The sequence below is a fragment of the Chrysemys picta genome, chromosome 2 (genome assembly GCF_011386835.1).
Source record: "Chrysemys picta bellii isolate R12L10 chromosome 2, ASM1138683v2, whole genome shotgun sequence".
Taxonomy (NCBI): domain Eukaryota; kingdom Metazoa; phylum Chordata; order Testudines; family Emydidae; genus Chrysemys; species Chrysemys picta.
Window position 1 is genome coordinate 213638039 of NC_088792.1, and position 17379 is coordinate 213655417.

Genomic DNA, 17379 nt, shown 5'->3' on the forward strand with positions numbered 1-17379 from the left:
AGGAGAGATTTAAGCATCAGTTTAAAATGTTTGGTTGTGGGTACTTTTCTGTGTCTGCATTCACTCAATGGGTAAATAGCTGGGAGAAAAAAATCACAAGTGCAACATTCTAATCAGTTGAACCTATATTTAAACAGAGATCACAGAAAGGCCACATACTTCTACTACAATCATCTTCTATGAGAAAGAGAGAAGGAGATATTACTAAATCAGCATAACACGGCAATATATTAGCCACTGAAACTGAGTTTACTATCTCACGTCTAAAAATAAAGCCTTTTCCAAATCACACATCATTTTCACAGTTTGAAGAAAATAACTTCCACAAAAAACATTTTAAATGGGTATTTTCACCGTTCTCCTTTATTTCCAAGCAGGTTTTAAAGTTATAGAGTTAACCTATCAACTATGCATAGTCATCAGTAACCACATACAATTCTATGAGGCAAAGGTTTTCTATTTGGTTCATTTTTTATATTAGTGGCACACATAGCAAAATTCTAGTTTACATGTGGCCAAATAATACTGTATGGTTACAAACATTCGTGTTGTTTAAGCCACAGTGGCCATCTTTTGTATGATCCTAGTACTTACTTTGTTTAAAATAATGTATCAAACAAAAGAAGAAGTGTTTGTGATCATAATAGAACAAACACATTGGACTCCCCTTAGATCAGTGGTTCCCAAACTTTAACAACCTGTGAACCCCTTTCACTAAAATGTCAAGTCTTGCGAACCCACTCCTAAAAATGAATATTTCCAGGGATTTTCTCCTTTACCTGAGTATAAATTATGAAAATAGTGATCTTGGAAATATAAAATTTGTTTTTATTACACAGTATTTATTATTAATTTATCATTACAGTATTTTTCTTACATTATGAAAATGGCAACACTCTTCCAAGATCTCACTTTTGTAGCTTGTATCACTTTGAATAAGCCTGTTATAAGACAAGGTTCCTATGTTTCATCAAGGAGTATCAGATGTGAAACAGCATGAAGATATTTAAGAAGCCAACTCAAAAAGTTCCTCCTACACAAGCATTCAGGTCTTGAGCAGTCCAGGCAAAACAAGCAGTCCACTTGTTCTTCATAATAATTTTAAAAACAATACTAGCTGCCTATTAATTTTAAAAACACCAAAAAATATCCACCTCCCTTTCCATTTCTTATAAGGAGTCTTGAAGTTTAAATCTCCTCAGTGTGATAGATATGCTTGCTTTGAGTCCAGGGGCTCCTGGCCCCATGCTGCCTGGGGTTCCTAGGAACAGCTCTGTCCGCCATTAGGGAATTTTTTACCGAGAACCCCCTGTAACATTTTGTGAACCCCCAGGGGTTCATAAACTCCAGTTCGGGAACCACTGCCTTAGATGGTCTTATGGGACTCAAACATATTCATTTTATGGCTCTCAGGTCTTTTCACTCATTAGTGGGGATAAATGTACCAAAGTCTTTTTTCCATGGCACATATTGGTAGTCAGCATTCCAACTCCCATTACAAGAATTTTATCACTTGGAGAAATTCTTGAAGTGTTCAGCTGAGCCCACATCCAGCTGATCATTTCAAGAGTTGTACCAAAACAGCAAATCTGTCAGCATACTGCAATTTTATTTTTAATTAACCTACCATCCATTTGTGAGGTAGTACATTTTATCAGAGTAAGCACCTGTAAGAGGGCTCCTAGTTGTCAAGTGTGTTTGTGTCCAATTAACTTTAAACTGTGGACTGGATTTAATTGTGACTTAAAGTTCACCACAGATCTCCCAGCTATGTACAATTACTTACATGCTTTTACACTTTATAGACAAAAATGCTTAAAACAAAATGTAAATGACAAATGCATATATATAGATATAGATATAAAATGTAAGATTGCAAACAAAGTTATAACTCTAAGTTATGAGGGACCTGTACTGAAAGCTCAGCTAAGTATCAGATTTATAAGTGACAAAGATGTTTAGAGGTTTTTTCAATATTGAAAAACTACTAAATCAAAAATAATTATGACTGAATCTTCCTTTTTTCCCAGCTTTATAACGCAAATATAATGGTTTCATATAGCTTCCATAATTTAAAAAAGGAATTGTTTAAACTACTGTGCAAGGTGATCTCAAAGTAAACGTGATAGGGAAAAAATGGGAAAAAATAGTCTTTTATGTATGGTATCCTTGAAACAAATAAATCTAGGGTAGGCAATTGAGTAGGTAGCAGGATTTTAAAAAGTCTGCATGGATGTGCCTGGGAATCCTTCAGCCATTCCAACAAGCTATATGTACTAAACAACTCTTATAAACTGAAACAATGCCCAATGAAACAAAGACTTCGGGACATGAATAAAGAGGCCTCTTTATTCCTTCATTTGCAAGCCCTCAATTTTATCCAGAAACAAAAGACAGTACGCTGTTCCCAAAAACAGTCCATTGTAAACATTCTTTGGGAATAAAACCCCAAAGGGAGGCAGAATTCTAATGCTTAACAAAACCTGTGTTATGCATTTTCAATTAAATAAAGTCATAGCTTGAGCCATGGCAAGATCTGGGTCATATCAAGTTCAGCTCAGAAGTATTAAAAATCATTGCTGGGTTTAAAAGATAATATCTCCCAGAAAAACAATCTGAACTAAAAGTATGAAATTTTATGATCAATATTGAAATTTGTTTTCCTCCCCTTACTGTCTGGGCCAAATCAAGAAGGAAAGGGAGATTATAAGGCATATTGTTGTAATTTACAGAGTTTTTTCTGTGACTAGCACAGTCCAGAAGACCACCTCGAGCAGAATATAATATTAACTGTATATTCATCCACAAGAGGAGATTACTGAAAAATTTACCTTTTAATACAGATAGCAATTGCACGCAATGTTACCAATACAAAGCCTTCTGACTTTAAGGGGAGTTTTAAAGCCTGGAACAGGGGCAACACTTTGAAAATTTACATCTAAGGCTATATCTTCACTGCAGCATTAACCCAACCTCTTATCTGAGCTTTAGCCCAGCTCCCTCTACCATCCTCCCCTTCCCCCCCCCCCAAAAAAAAAACATTTTACCAGGGTTTGGAAGTGCTTTAAGCCCGGGCTAGCTTATCTAGATGGGGGCATAGGTCAGAGCCCAGGTTACACTTTAACTCAGACTAGAACCCAACCACTTGGCATGGAGGATGCAGGCTAAGTCACTCAAATGCTGACAGTCTGACTCCACTTTTTCTATTCCTGCCCCCAAAGATAGACAAGTTCTCCCACAATTGAACAAAGCATGGAACATCTCAGCACAAAGAACAGGATATGCCCCCAAACACACATAGGTGAGGGAAGAAACAGTGAGGACACAGTAATGCAGGTAGGGCTTTACACCCAAGCTAAGCTAACCTCGGTTATAAGTTAGTTACCCTAACTATATAGGTAGTTTCTAATCAAGTCTATTTTCTGGTTTCCATGCATTATGGAAAGTTGCAATGTAAGATACAGCAAACAACTGGGTAGTTCACTCTTTCTTCTTGATAATTGCACATTAATTTGCAATTGTGGTCAGACATAATGTTACATTTGGGCCCCAATCCTGCAAACACTTATGTATGTGCTTAACTTCAAACAAGCATGCAGTCCCATTAAAGTCAATGAGTGAAATCCTGGCGCTACTGAAGTAAATGAGAGTTTTGCCATTACCTTTAATGCCGGCCAAGATTTCATCCTATGGGACTACTCATAAATTTAAACCTAAATTTATGTGTAATTCTTTGCAAGATCGTGGCATTGTTTTCCACTGTTGGCTTGAATGGGTGGAAGAAATGTTCCTTTCATTCAAGTTTTTATTTTTGTAAGCTCAACACTTCCAAATTCAGCTTCAGAGCAACCTCTTCATGGTCATTCAGTTGGCTGTATTTAAAATGCTCCTGATTTGGTTTCATTAAAAGTTCTTCACATCTAATCTGGTGTTGTACCCCATTAAGCCAGGGGATTTCAAATGAGAAATTGTTGATTCTTAAACCAACAGTTATGTTTTCTTTAAAATACTTACTTTACCCCAAATGACAAAAATCTGCTTTCCCACCCATTCCTATTGTAAAATGAATTGCAAAGCAAAAAGAAAGTTGTTGTCATTGACTACTGCTTTTCAGTTCATAAAGAACTCCAAACACCATTTTCTTGCTTTTGCCCCCCACATACCAGGTCCTTACTTCACTCTCTTTGCTAGAGCACAAGTGCATTGTTGAAGTACCTAATGTAACATGAGGCTGTTGAAGTTGCAGCTCTCCTTTCGTACAACTGGGAGAGCAGGGGATATAAACTTCTAAAATATTTGATCCACCAAAGAGGCCAAGGGTTTCCATTAAGCATAGAGAACAAAGATCCCAATATTTCAATTTTGAAAAGAAACTAAAAGAAACTTTGGAAAAGTTTGAGGCCATCTTTATATATCTTAAAAGAATGTAAAAGGACAAAATTACTATTTTGAATTGTGCTCCACAGTTTATTTTAAAAGGAAAACACACACACTTCCTAAATCTGATTTGCCATTATGTATAATGCCACTCCTTACAAAATTTTTTGCTGTTAACGTATCTAAAATCTACTTTCAGGGCCGTCCTCAGGCATATGCGGCATACGTGGCTGCGTAGGACACCCGAAAATTTGAGGCACCACCCTCACTGGCAGCAGGGCGGACTCCAATCTGGCCCCTCCCCCCCTCCCTGACCTGAACCCCTGGCCTCTCCCCTCTGCCCACTCACTCCTCAGTCAGCCAGCTGAGGGCTCCAGCTTGGGCGGGGCCAGGAGCCAAAGTCTGCATGTGAGTGAGCAGGGGGAGCCAGGCCAGGTGGCGGAGGGCAGGGCAAGGCTGGGAACAGACCGGGGGGATACCCAGAGGCTGGAAAGGGGGAGGAGGGAGCCAAGCTCAGGGGGGTAGAGCCAGGCACAGGACTGCAGGGAGCGGGGGGATGGAGGAGGAACTGGGCTGGGGATGGGAAGGGAAAAGAGCAAAAGAGCGGGGGTGGAGGTGTCTTTGTCTGGCTCAGTGAGCGAGCAGGGAACGCGCTAGGGCCTCCTCGGGAGCAGGCTGGTGGCCCCGGGGGAAAGCAGCTGTTCCGAGCAGCCCCACAATGTACCTGCACCTCTCCCCTCTTCTGCCCACGTGCCCTGCCCAGCAGGCAACTCCCTGCAATTTCTCTCCTAGTCTCCTTTTCACTCCGCCTCCCTCTTCTCTGAAGTTTAAGCCCAGATGCCGAGGATCCTCTTTGGACCGTCACCTTTTCCTCTCCTTCCTTCCCCAGCAGGGATCAGCAGCAGACGGGTGCTGGGAGGAGGGAGAGGCACACACACAACCAGGCTGGGGCGGAAGGAAAGTTAAAGGAAAATAAAAGAAGGTGTCCTTTGCTTTTCCTGCCCATTCACAATATTCGGGTGTCAACAAGAGGAAACTGACACTAAAAGAAAAGGAGGAGGGGGATGTACCTGGAGCAGAAAAGCAGCAATCAGGGTTGCAGAATGCAAGGGAGGGAGTGACCACTAGCTGGGAAGGAGGATGGACTCGCACTTGACAAGGCTGGAATAGCTGAAAACTTTTTATTTAAAGAAGGGGACATTTTTTTTTCCTTGTGGATCCAAATATCTCAAGGGCTGCCTCTCAAGCTGGTAGCATTTTGAACACGGGAGAGTTCTAAACAGTGCAGAGTTGAGTGGGATTTTAAAGGTCCCTTCAAGAATGCAGCACCTTCTTCCTCACCCTTGGGAAAAACCTTTAAAAACTGCCTTAAATAATCCAAAACAAGAGCCACTGTTCAAATGAGACTTGGCTGGTTATGGCTCCAGCCCCACTGTTGAAGCATTGTTGAAACTGCATGCCGAGTTATACCCAGTACAATCCCACTGAGCCAGGTGTGGCAATCAGGTGTGTAAATCAAGGCAGAAAAAAAAAGACTGGTGCCTGAATATAATTCCTTTTCTTTTTAAACTGCACATCCCAAACACCTCTTTACTTTTCAGAATTAGAGGGAAATCCTCTATTTTAGGGAGAATGAAAGGCCTTTTGGGAGTTGGCCCAGAGTGGTGGCAGGCAAGGACCTGGATGAGGGACTCAGCCATTGGTATCAGCTATTTCTTTTTTGTCATTCAAATGGATTTTGGGTCATGGCTGACATCCCAGGCATCATGTAAAACACTTCCCTGTGGCTTTTTGAGGTGCACACAGAGGTATCTTACTGCCAAGTCCCTATTCTAGGAGAGGAAAGATGGGGAGGGGAGGGAGAAGGCTGCAAGGTGATCTCCCACCTCCGTGCAGCCAGTGGCCTATGCTTGCCACTGCCATGCTGGAGCCTCCACATTTAATTATTGACAAAATTTGCAGAATTTAAAAATATTGTGCACAGAATTTAACTTTTTGGTGCTGAATTCCCTCAGGAATATGGGGTGCTGGGCAGTTGGGGGGGGCTGTGAGAGGGGCACTAGGCAGTTTGGGGGGCTGTGGGTGGGAGATCGCTGGGCATAGGGATCAGAGATGGAGATCTCTGCATGAGGGGCCACTGGGGGCTGCTGGGCATAAGGGGGTGGGGGGTACTGAGCAGGGGGGCAGTGTGGCAGGGCATGTTGGCAGCATGGGGTTGGGGGCACAGGTGGGAGGGAAGTGCAGGGGTTAGGAGGGAAGGCGGCACAATTAAACTGTTTTTAATAAAGTGCATGTGGCAAGTTTTCCAATACTGTAAGCTTGTTTGTGTTGCAAAGAGCAAGTCGAGCATAGGGGCACCAATTTAATACTACTACATAGGGCCCCATAAATCCTAAGAACGGCCCTTTCTATTTTATTGACCTTCAGGGCACTTGCAAGGCCTACTTCTTTTCCCTAGCTGCCAGGGATTGGTGGGATATCATAAGATCTGAACTATGTTAAGCTGCTGGGTGATGATTATATATTATTGGGAAAAAGTGGAGTCCCTGGAGGAGTTTGTACAAATGTATTTTTTAAATATGTCAAGTCACGCCTAGAGGAAAGGATAAACATTGCTTTTATGAGTGTGTTTATAAATCAAATCCATAAATATTGACTGAAACAAAACAATAATTTAAGCAAAATGTTCAAAAGACTTGGCAGTGATGGACCTGCCATTTTGGAAGCTGCAAACCCTGTTCTCATAAATCATTTATGAAAATTGAAAGCCTACATTTTCTCTCCTCACTCAGGCCAAACCAAACTCCCATGGACTTAAGTAAAAATTGCAGGATCAGACCCAATTGTTAATCATAAAGATTAGGGTGTTGTCTTGTGAACTGGTAAAAGAATTGCAAAGAGAAGTTGAGTAATCCTGACACCCAGACCAAAACTGATCCCTCTCAAATCAGTAACAAACTAAAAACTCTTTCAGTAGCTGGTTTTGATACAATATAAGCTTTCCTTGAATTGATCCATATTTAAGGACGCTGCCCCTTCCTCCTACATTCCCTCAAGATCAACCCTCTAAGGAGGCCGATATTTAATCAGTCAATTAACGAGGGCTACGCTGAGGCAAAGGGGGATAGTTGAAATTTAGTTTATAATAATAATAATAATAATTTTAAAGCAAAAAAGGTATCCCTTTCACACACACCTCCTTTCATCTGTGACTTATCTTCTTGCATCCTACACTTACACACACATGAGTAATCTCACCCTGAGTTCAATGGGACTACGTGCGTATAAGTAAGAATACTATCTTTCCTCAATGACACCTCCTCTATCCTAATCAGGTGCCCTGTGCACTCATGAAACTGTAAGAATAAGTTTTTAAATGGATATAATATTGGGTTTCTTTAGTAAAGGGTTTAGTAAAGGGTTTCTTTTTTAAAAAGGAAGTGTAACTAAAAACATGTTACTATAAGGCATGTCAGAGAAGTTATTTAACACCCCTGCCCTTCACTCCCTCACCTCCCAAAAAAAGGAAATGAATCTAAGGCTGAACACTGGGCTGATTAACTAGCCTTACAGGGACAAATTGATACGCAGTACACTTTGGGAGTTGTCCAATATGACAGTACTACTTTTAGGCTCCAGTCCTGCAAACTTTTATGCACATACTTATCTTTACATCTGTGCATAATCCCACTGGGACTACTCACATACACAAAGTTAAGCACGTGTAAAAGTCTTTATTGAATTGGGGACTTCAATATTCAATCAATATATATTTTAATTTTTAACATAAGAAGGGAGGAGGACAAAGACATACCAGTAGGAAGATATACATTCCATGATATATTTCTCAAAATTATAAATAAAAGAACAAAGCATGAAAATATAGCATTATTCAGCAAAATGTATAAAAAAGCCTTTGATGCTGTACTTTTGTAAAGTTAACTGATTGGTTTAAAATCACCTCCCAGTTTTGCTATTGACCTTTCAGTTATTCAAAATACTGTTGTATGTAGACATTCTACTGCACTCCTCATTCTCTATATAAACTCGAAAAAAATCATGTGGTACTTAAAAGACTATACCACACATGGGGGAATAATTCATTTTCACAAATGAGGTGGGCATACAAACAATCACAAGATGAGGAAAGAAGCAGAGTATGAGTCACTTATGTATGATCTCTAGTGAGTAAAAATAACTTTACTCCCAACTTCCTCAAGCTATTCTTACATTTATACAGTACGTTTTTACAGCTTGCATACTTATTTAAATAATTTTTAAATAATTGAAGAACTCTATAAGTTTCACTTGCTCTGGAAAAATCACCTGTATTAAGATGGGACCTGATGTGGCTCCCAATGGAGTTACTGGGAGTTTGCCATTGACTTGAGTAGTAGCCAGATGAAACCAATGAAGAGAAGAAGCTAAACTTTTGGATATACGTATCCTGTGCCAAATTCATTGCAGTTTTAAAATAAGGCCACTTCACTAAGTTCCCAAACGTATTTTATATTATTTATTCTGACATCTTAAGCTGAATTTATTTATTGGCTTGTATTTCAAAATCGCACCAGAGCAAGTTATGTGTATTTGAGGGGGAGAAGCAATGGGGGCTGAAGGAAAAGAGGAGGGAGGCTTTATAAACAAACAGATTAAAAAGTATGGTTTATTTATATAAACTTACTTTAACTTCCTGAACATATATAATATAAACATAATATACAATGCTAATGTAACTCTATCATCTTAACAGCAAAACAAATGAACTGGGTTCATAAAGTACAAAGTAATTTATGTGTGTCAAAACCCAGTTATTTTATCTCAAAGAAGTAAGTTTCAGACTTAAAGATGATCTGATATATTCTAAAATAAATGAAAAAAGCTGCAAAAGATCCCAAATCATTTCACAAAACACATCTTTTAATGGTATCTGCCATTTTAATAATAGGAGTAAGACCATGTAAAAAGAAAAGAGTTCCTTCTTTTACTTTTCTGCATTTTCCTAGGAAGTGTGGATGACATCACTAACACCTAGACCTTACAATGACTGTAGCTCCTTTGGTGGTTATAGGTTTTAGTGATCCAGGAGAAAATAAAATCTTGAAATCAGATCTTACCAGGTTAAAAGTTTCCCACATACCCTTTAAAAGTGGATGTACTTGGAATAGTAATAATAATGTTTTGCACCTACAGAGACCCTTCCACTGAAAATCATGAAAGTCTACACATGGCAAGTATTCTACTAATGATTCAGGTTTCCATGAGTTTTTAAATAATATTTAAAAAATGCTTTCTGTTCACTTTCAAAGGAGCATGGTGAAGATGAAGTCTAGTCAGTTTAAAAAAAAAAAAGAGTTAAAAGTAGTTACTGGTATTCCTCCTGCCCCTGAATCCTCAACCCTGTGTCTGTGGTTATACAATCACATTTTGACCATGTTCTTTTAATATATTTTTAGTGAAGTAATATTTGTGAAATATACCAACCATAGAATTGGAGATTGAAGCCCTTCACAAAAAAAAAAAAGAGACAAAAAAAAAACCCACCACCAAAAAACCACAACACACACAACAGCAATAGCCGCTACCTCAACCACCCTACCAATGTGCCTTAAACCTGACCTAAAGAGACCACTGCTAGAGGTAAGAGGGTAGTTCAATCCACACAGGAATTCAATCATTTGGTTCTCGCTGACGCTGCTAGCAGGGATGTCACTTGGGGTGGTGGTTTTGCCAAAAGGATAAATTTACTACGAAATGTAATAAAACCAGTACAGTCTTCAAACAGTATTAACTTTCATTCTGTCTTTCTAAGTTAAGTTCAAACCAGCAATTTAGGAGTAAAAGGCTCCATAGCACATTATTACTTATCTATTTTTTCTAACATGTCTATCACCATAGTCTGAGCACCATCCAATCATCTTTCATAGATTAAAAATTACTGTCCCCCTTCTGAGTACTTAATTGCTATTCCCCTTCCCAACAAATGTTTGAAGGGTAGACACATTTCTGTCAACAGCACCACTCACTCACTTTATTTCTTCAATTCTACGTCCAGCTTTCCTGTTTCTATTTCAATTTTGTCCTTATCCCCAGTTTAAGCTCCAATGGTAGCAGTTGATGTTTTCATAGATTTGAAGGCCAGAAGTGACCATCTAATCTGCCCTCTTGTATTAGCCATAGAACTTCCCCAAAATAATAGAGCATATCTTTTAGAATAACAGCCAATCTTAATTTAAAAACAGTCACCAATGGAGACTTCACCACAACCCTTGACAATGGTTAATTTCTCTCACTGTTAAAAATGTACGCCTTATTTCCAGTCTTAATTTGTCTAGCTTCAACTTCCAACCACTAAATCATGTTATCTGATAGACAGAAGAGCCCATTTTTAAATATTTGTTTCCCGTAGGTCCTTATAGACAATAATCAAGTCACCCCTTAACCTTCTCTTTGTTAAGCCAAATAGATTGAGCACTTTGAGTCTATCACTATAAGGCATGCTTTCTAATCCTTTAATAATTCTCATGGCTCTTCTCTGAACCCACTCCAATTTATCAACATCCTTCTTGAATTGTGGACACCAGAACTGGACAGAGTGTTCCAGCAGTGATCACACCTGTGCCAAATATAGAGGTAAAATAATTTCTCTACTCCTACTCGAGATTCCCGTTTATGCATGTAAGGATCACATTAGCTCTTTTGGTCACGGCATCATACTAAGAAATCTTGTTCAGCTGATTATCTACCAAACCCCCCAAAAAAATTTTCCAGCGTCTCTGCTTCCCAGAATAAAGTTCCCCATTGTGTAAGTATGTCCTACATTCTTTGTTCCTAGATGTATATATCTACATTTAGCCATATTAAAACACAAATTATCTGTTTGTGCCCAGTTTACCAAGCCATCCAGATTGCTCTGTATCAATGACCTGTCCTCTTCGTTATTTACCACCACCACCCCACGATTCTTATAGTAAAACAAATCTCTCCTTTTGCCTTCTCTTCCCTTCCCACCCCACTCCCCACTTTGATGTTAAGCTTTTGCATAGCAGCTACAGAATCATGTTAAAATAGTTCATCACCAGAGACTAAGGGCCAGTTTCTAATCTCAAATGTTCTGATATGTTGCTGAAAAACTGAGTTTAGTATCTGCTCTGAAATCCCACCTTTCTCAAACATAAACTGAAGTTACAAAGGTCTAACTCCTGATATTTTTCCAGTTCTAATGATCTTTCAAATAACTCAATTGTGACCGTTTCACTACACCACTAACAAATGATGAAGTCATCAATAATTTGTGGGAATGTGTCTTCAATACAACAAAGATTTGAAATGACGAAATAAACAAATTATCAGCAAATAGGAAGCTTGGACATTTTAGAACAATCTCTCACTAATTAACTTCTATTTACCAAAAGTAGTCAATATTGAAAGAAGTTATAATGCATCTCTGAATTGTAAGTTTTTTCTTAGCAGTACATAAGAATAAAATCTGTTTAAATAAAAGACTGGTTTTCAGATATGGGGTTATAAAACTGATTTCATACCTAAGTTTCAACTTTGTTATACCCTATTAAAAACAGCCCTAACCTGAATTAGTAGATACCCAAACAAGGGGGAAATTGGATTTCCCAACCGTAACTGAGTGATACGCAAAAGCAATTAGGCTAGTTCCTGTCCTTAATTCATAGTTTGTGTTTTAATTTAAAAATCAGTCCTGCGTGAAAAGATGGTGGAATAATAGCCTACTGCAGAATTCATGATTTAAAGATTTACTAAGTGATATGGTGTATAAACAGAAGCAGAAAGGCACTTACAAGAAAGGCCACACAAAAACACCCATAAAGAAGCTGCAGGTAGGCTCTGCCAAGTTAATAACACAGAAACAACCGCCATCCAGACTCCCCCACTACACACAAACTCAGATAACAAAACCAACCTTTTTAGTGACATATCAAAACAAGTTTCTGAGAAGGGCAGCAGTTTCATATGGAAGGAACCTTGGCGCCCAGTCAGACACTTTTCTGTCACGAGAGAAACTAACATCCTCTTAAGCTAGAGAGAAAATCCCCCAGCTGTTTAGAATCAATGTTTCAGCACCTCCTATGCAGGGTGCAGCCATCAAACCATGGTAAAGGGGTAGAGAATGTGGGGGAGGAGGCAGAAAAAAGTGACTGAAAACAGAGGAGGGGGGAAGTGAGAGGGGAGCTATCTGAAAAACAAGGAGGGATTTTAGTTCACTTCAGTGTCACAAGCAAGGGAGAGACGATGTAATCCAGGCTCTGCACCATGGACAGTGACTCTGCTGCTGCTGCTGCTACCGCCTCCGCCTCCTTCTACCCAGCCACCAGCCCCTGCAGGACCAGGGGGAGGCCAGCCACAGCTACCAGCCTGTTCCATTCAGCATACACACACTGTCCCGCTAGTGATATCTCCTTCTCCTCAGTACCCACACACTGCGCTCCCCTCCCCCAGAGAGCCAGAAATGCCCCAACCATAAATACCATTAAGGGGGATGATCTGTGCCATCTGTCCCTCAGATTTACTGCCCTCTCTGCCCCTTGCACCCAGCTTCACACTCAACTCATAGCAATGCCAACAACCCAGATAATGACATTCATCCCACACACCCCACCCAGGAGCACTCTCAATCTCCTACCCTAGAAAGGACAAGTAACCCCACCCCAAGAACCCCCATTTCTAACTCTGTTGCGCACCCAACCACCAGAAGCACAACATCCTATCCCTAGCCAGCAGCACCCAAACCCCTTATTGAGGAGGACATACAGTGGGGATACCCATCCCAGAATTTAGGGACCTAGTCACCCACTGATCACCCTATCCCAGGTACGCACTCCTCCCTCGACCTCCAAAGGATATTTCCCCCTCCTCCAACTCAACACACACACACACACACACACACACACACACAGAGGAGTCCCATCCCAAAGACACTCACCCACTCTAGGGACATCTAAACTTACCCCCCCACACACACACACACACAAACACAGGCTGCACAGGACCCCAATCCCAGGGGCACCAGCCCACGCTAAGGATACTCAGCTCAACCCTTGCTCCAGAGCCACTCCCCCTCACACTGAACAGACCCCTACCCCAGAGGCACCCTGCCAGACGCCAGACACTCCCCGGCCTCCCAGGCGCTAGGGTCCCCTCCAGGGAGAGGGGGCAGGGATGTAATACACATTCAGACTGAGGAGCTGTCCCAATGGAAATTCCCCGTTAGTAGCAGCGGGGGCAGGCGAGGCTGCCAGGCGGAGGAGGCGGCTGATTAAATTCTTCCCGGGAAAGGATTAGCGGGCACATGGCTGGGGGAGGCGGCGGCGGCTCTGCCTGCTCCTCCTTAGCGGAGCCCAGGGGGCGATCCCCGAAGACCCCTCCCCAAAGCCGGAGCTCCAGCAGACGGGCTGCGGGGCGCAGTACCCCCTACCGATAGCACCTCAGGGGTGGCGCCCCGAAACGGGCTGGGGTCCCAACCCGAAGTCCGTCCCCTTCCTCCCTACTAGCCGGTCCACCAAGCTGAAGGCGAACCAGCTCCTAGCCCAGCCCAAGCACAATGAGACCCCCGCTATTGCCCTTCACCCCCCAGCCCTTCCAACCCCACGGGACCCTCGCTTTTGTCCTCCCTCCCCAGCCCTACCAGCCCCAGGGGAGCCCCGCTATTGCCCTCCCTCCCCAGCCCTACCAACCCCAGGGGAACCCCACTATTGCCCTCCCTCCCCAGCCCTACCAACCCCAGGGGACCCCCGCTATTGCCTTCCCCCCAATCATCCCAACCCCAGGGGACCCCGCAATTGCCCCCAGCCCTACCACCAAGCACAATGGGACACCCCGCTATTGCTCTCCCTCCCCCCAGCTCCCAGGCAGAGCGGACCCCCTCTCCCAAGCAGCAAGGCACCAGCTCTCGCTCTCGGAAGCACTAGCCACCAGCTCCCATCCCTTCCTCATGGGGCACCAGCTCCTCCGCCGTCCCTGCCCGAGGCGGGGGTATCATGGGGATGGGGCACGGGCACCAGCTCCGTCCTACCAGCCCGAGGCTCGGGCACCGGCTCGCATCTCCCCAACCTTTTTTTTTTTCCCCCCTCGGCTCGCCTCGGCCCCAGCCGTTCAAAGCAGCCACCTGCTCCCTGCAGCCCCCTGCCGGGGCAGAGGAGACAGACCCAGCCTGCGGGGCAGCGCAGAGATACCCTCCGTGTCCCCCCCCGCTCCCCTTTTCCGGCATCGCCGCGAGCAGGGGAACAAAGAGCCACAACCCCGACCCCCCTTCGCCTTTACCTGCTGCAGGGCCGCCAGCAGCAGCAGCGGCGGCAGCAGGCTCCGCGGCGGCGCTCCCGCTATCCGGCACATGGAGGCGGGGTGGGTGGCGGGAGGGAGCGGCGGCCACCAGCGGTCTCGGGATGCCGAGCAAGTGCGGGGATCGGCGGAGCAGGGGCGGCTGCGGGCGCTGTCTGCCCCCCCTTGGGCTGGCGCCGAGCCCGTGGCGCTACTGCGGGGGCTGCTCTAGCTGGCTCCTGTGCAGGGTGCAGCGGGGAGGCGACGGAGGATGGGTTAAACTCGGCACCGGGTCAGGCGGCTGCTCCTCTGCTTCCCCCCGTCCTTGGTGCAGGGAGAGAAGGGGATGGGCTGGTGGAGGAGGAGGAGGATGGGCAAACAAAAGGCAGGGGGATGAGTAGTGCCGCTGCCGCTTCTGGCTCCTCAGCGGCTCCTTTGCTGCCTTCCCTGCTCCTAGAGAGCGTCCTCCTCGGCTGAGTTCAGGGCAGGCAGGTCCCCTCGCAGTGGGCAGCCCACTGTGCACCGGCAGCCCCGCCGCTGCTCCCGCTCTGCTGCATGCTCCGCTCCCGAGTCTCTCTCCCCGTCACTTTCTCACTCCTCCCCTCCCCCGAGCAGCCCCGCGCACAAACCCCTCCGCTCGCACAATGATAACAATGCCAGCCGGAGCAGCCGCTGCCTCTCTCGCGGCGTGCGTGTGTGTGTGTGTGTATACGCCTTCCCTGCGCCTGGCAGCTTCTCCTCCCTGGCTCTCCCTGCCGGCCGCACGGCCAATGGGAACCCAACTACCCGCAGCAGCTCAGCCCTGCCCCGCCAGGCATCATCCGCCAACAGGGTGGGCAGCAGCTGCCGCCCAAAAGAAGAGGGTTTGCTGCAGCCAGAGGGGAGTCACTGGGGGTGTCTGTGAATTGTTTGCAAATGTAGGTTGAGCTCTTCTAAGCCGGGGGAGGGAAAAATTCCCCGACACCCCGAGGATACCGCGACCAGACAACAAACAAATAATAACAATTAGCCCGGAACTTGGTCTGTAATTAGGAAAAAACACAGAGTGAGGAAAGGGCGGGGGGCGGGGTGAGAAATCGCCCCCTCTCCCGCCTCGCCAAGGAAACGAATGTGCAAAAGAAACAAACAAACTCCAGGCGCCGGTAGGAAGCGCCGAGCGTGTCCATTGTCTGATGCAAGGCGATCGCGGCGAGCCACCTGCTGGGGAGGGGGGGTCGGCGCTTGGCGGCTTTGGCTTGACACCTCTCCCGCCATCGCCAAGCCGTGCTTTGAACAGCCCCTTAGGAAGTTGCGGTCACTGTTTGTTACTTGGTTAGCGAGTTCCGTTTGTTTGTAAACTAGCGGCCTAATTTATCTGCAAATGTTTCCAAAGGCTGGAGCGAGGGTGAGCCGATAGCAAGGGTGAAAAATGGGGAGGGGGTGTATAGGCACCTATAGCAGACAAAGCCCCGAATATCAGGACCAGGCGTCGGCAACACCATGTGGTGCAAGGGCCACTTGATAAAATTACTGTACTTAGTGACGGACTGGGGGGGGGGGGTTATGTCATTTAATTTTTTGAAAAATTACCACTGACCTCAACATTTTTACCAGGGACACGTTGCTGACCCCTGGTCCGCACGTCTGATCACCCTAGGTAGGGTTGAGCTCCAGCCTGTGGGTCCAAAAAAGGTCAGCAGGCATAACGGAAACGAGGAGGGTTGCTGAGTGAACAGTTACAGCAGCAAGTATCAGTGCTGGGTCATTTGCTGCGCTGGCAAGGATTCCCCCTCACCCACAGGTCACTGAGCAAAGTTGTTTTGTGTCCATGCATCAGAGCTCCCATCCTGGGACATAGGAAGGGGAGGATTTATAGGTGTTAGACCCCTAGACTGTCTCACAAGCAGCAGATGCAAAATGGTGCGTTCCTTATTTTAAAGCATCTCATTTTACAGTTGAACTTGCAAGAAAAAAAATCTTTGTTTTGCTCGTTGATTTGGAAATAATAATGCAAACTGCCATGCAGCGATGTTGAGAAGAAGGCTTGCATGTATCTTTCTATTTAGTTAGTGATGGGGAGGGGAGAATCTACAAATTAGTGCAATGTTGATTTCATTAGCTTCAGCCTTCAAAATACCGATCATTTCTGAGTTATGATGAAGCTCTTTACCCAGCCCAGAGAGAGAAAGAAGCCCGCTCCGCCGTACTCTCCTCACCTTAAACCCTGCCTGTATGCATCTGATTAAGTGTGCTATAGCCCACGAAAGCTTATGCTCAAATAAATTTGTTAGTCTCTAAGGTGCCACAAGTACTCCTGTTCTTTTTGCGGATACAGACTAACACGGCTGCTACTCTGAAAGCTGCCTATATGGGCCATGGGAAGCCATACTCCTTTTTCTCCCTCTCCTTTCATGCCACACCTTGTCCCAGCCCCACACCCTATTACAAAAACTGGGATGAAGAGACTTACTGTTGTGCTAGCAGTTCCTTGCCACGGGGGGAGCCTTGTTAGGGTATATCTGTACATTCAGGGCTGCAGCGGCGCAGCTGTACCGCACAGCTGTGCCACTGGGTCCGGTGAAGACAATGCCAATTGGAGAGAGCCCTCCTGTTGGCATTAAAAAACCACCTCCGTGAGCGGAATAAGCTATGTTGGCGAGAGAAGTTCTCCCGCTGATGTTAGCGCTGTGCACATGAACACTTATGTTGGTATAATTCATGTCAACACCCACC

General features: G+C 44.5%; 1 protein-coding gene across 2 annotated transcripts in view; it reads right to left on the reverse strand.

The window, feature by feature from the left end:
• The window catches only part of CDH2 (cadherin 2), a 191671-nt gene extending 174925 nt beyond the window's left edge, over positions 1 to 16746 (reverse strand). For both annotated transcript variants that reach the window (XM_005279996.5, XM_042854857.2), the window contains exon 1: positions 14671 to 16746. In XM_005279996.5, the coding sequence (XP_005280053.1) occupies positions 14671 to 14742 (72 nt within the window). In that variant the 5' untranslated portion in view covers positions 14743 to 16746. The remainder of the gene's footprint in view (positions 1 to 14670) is intronic.
• Between the last annotated feature and the right edge of the window lie 633 nt (positions 16747 to 17379).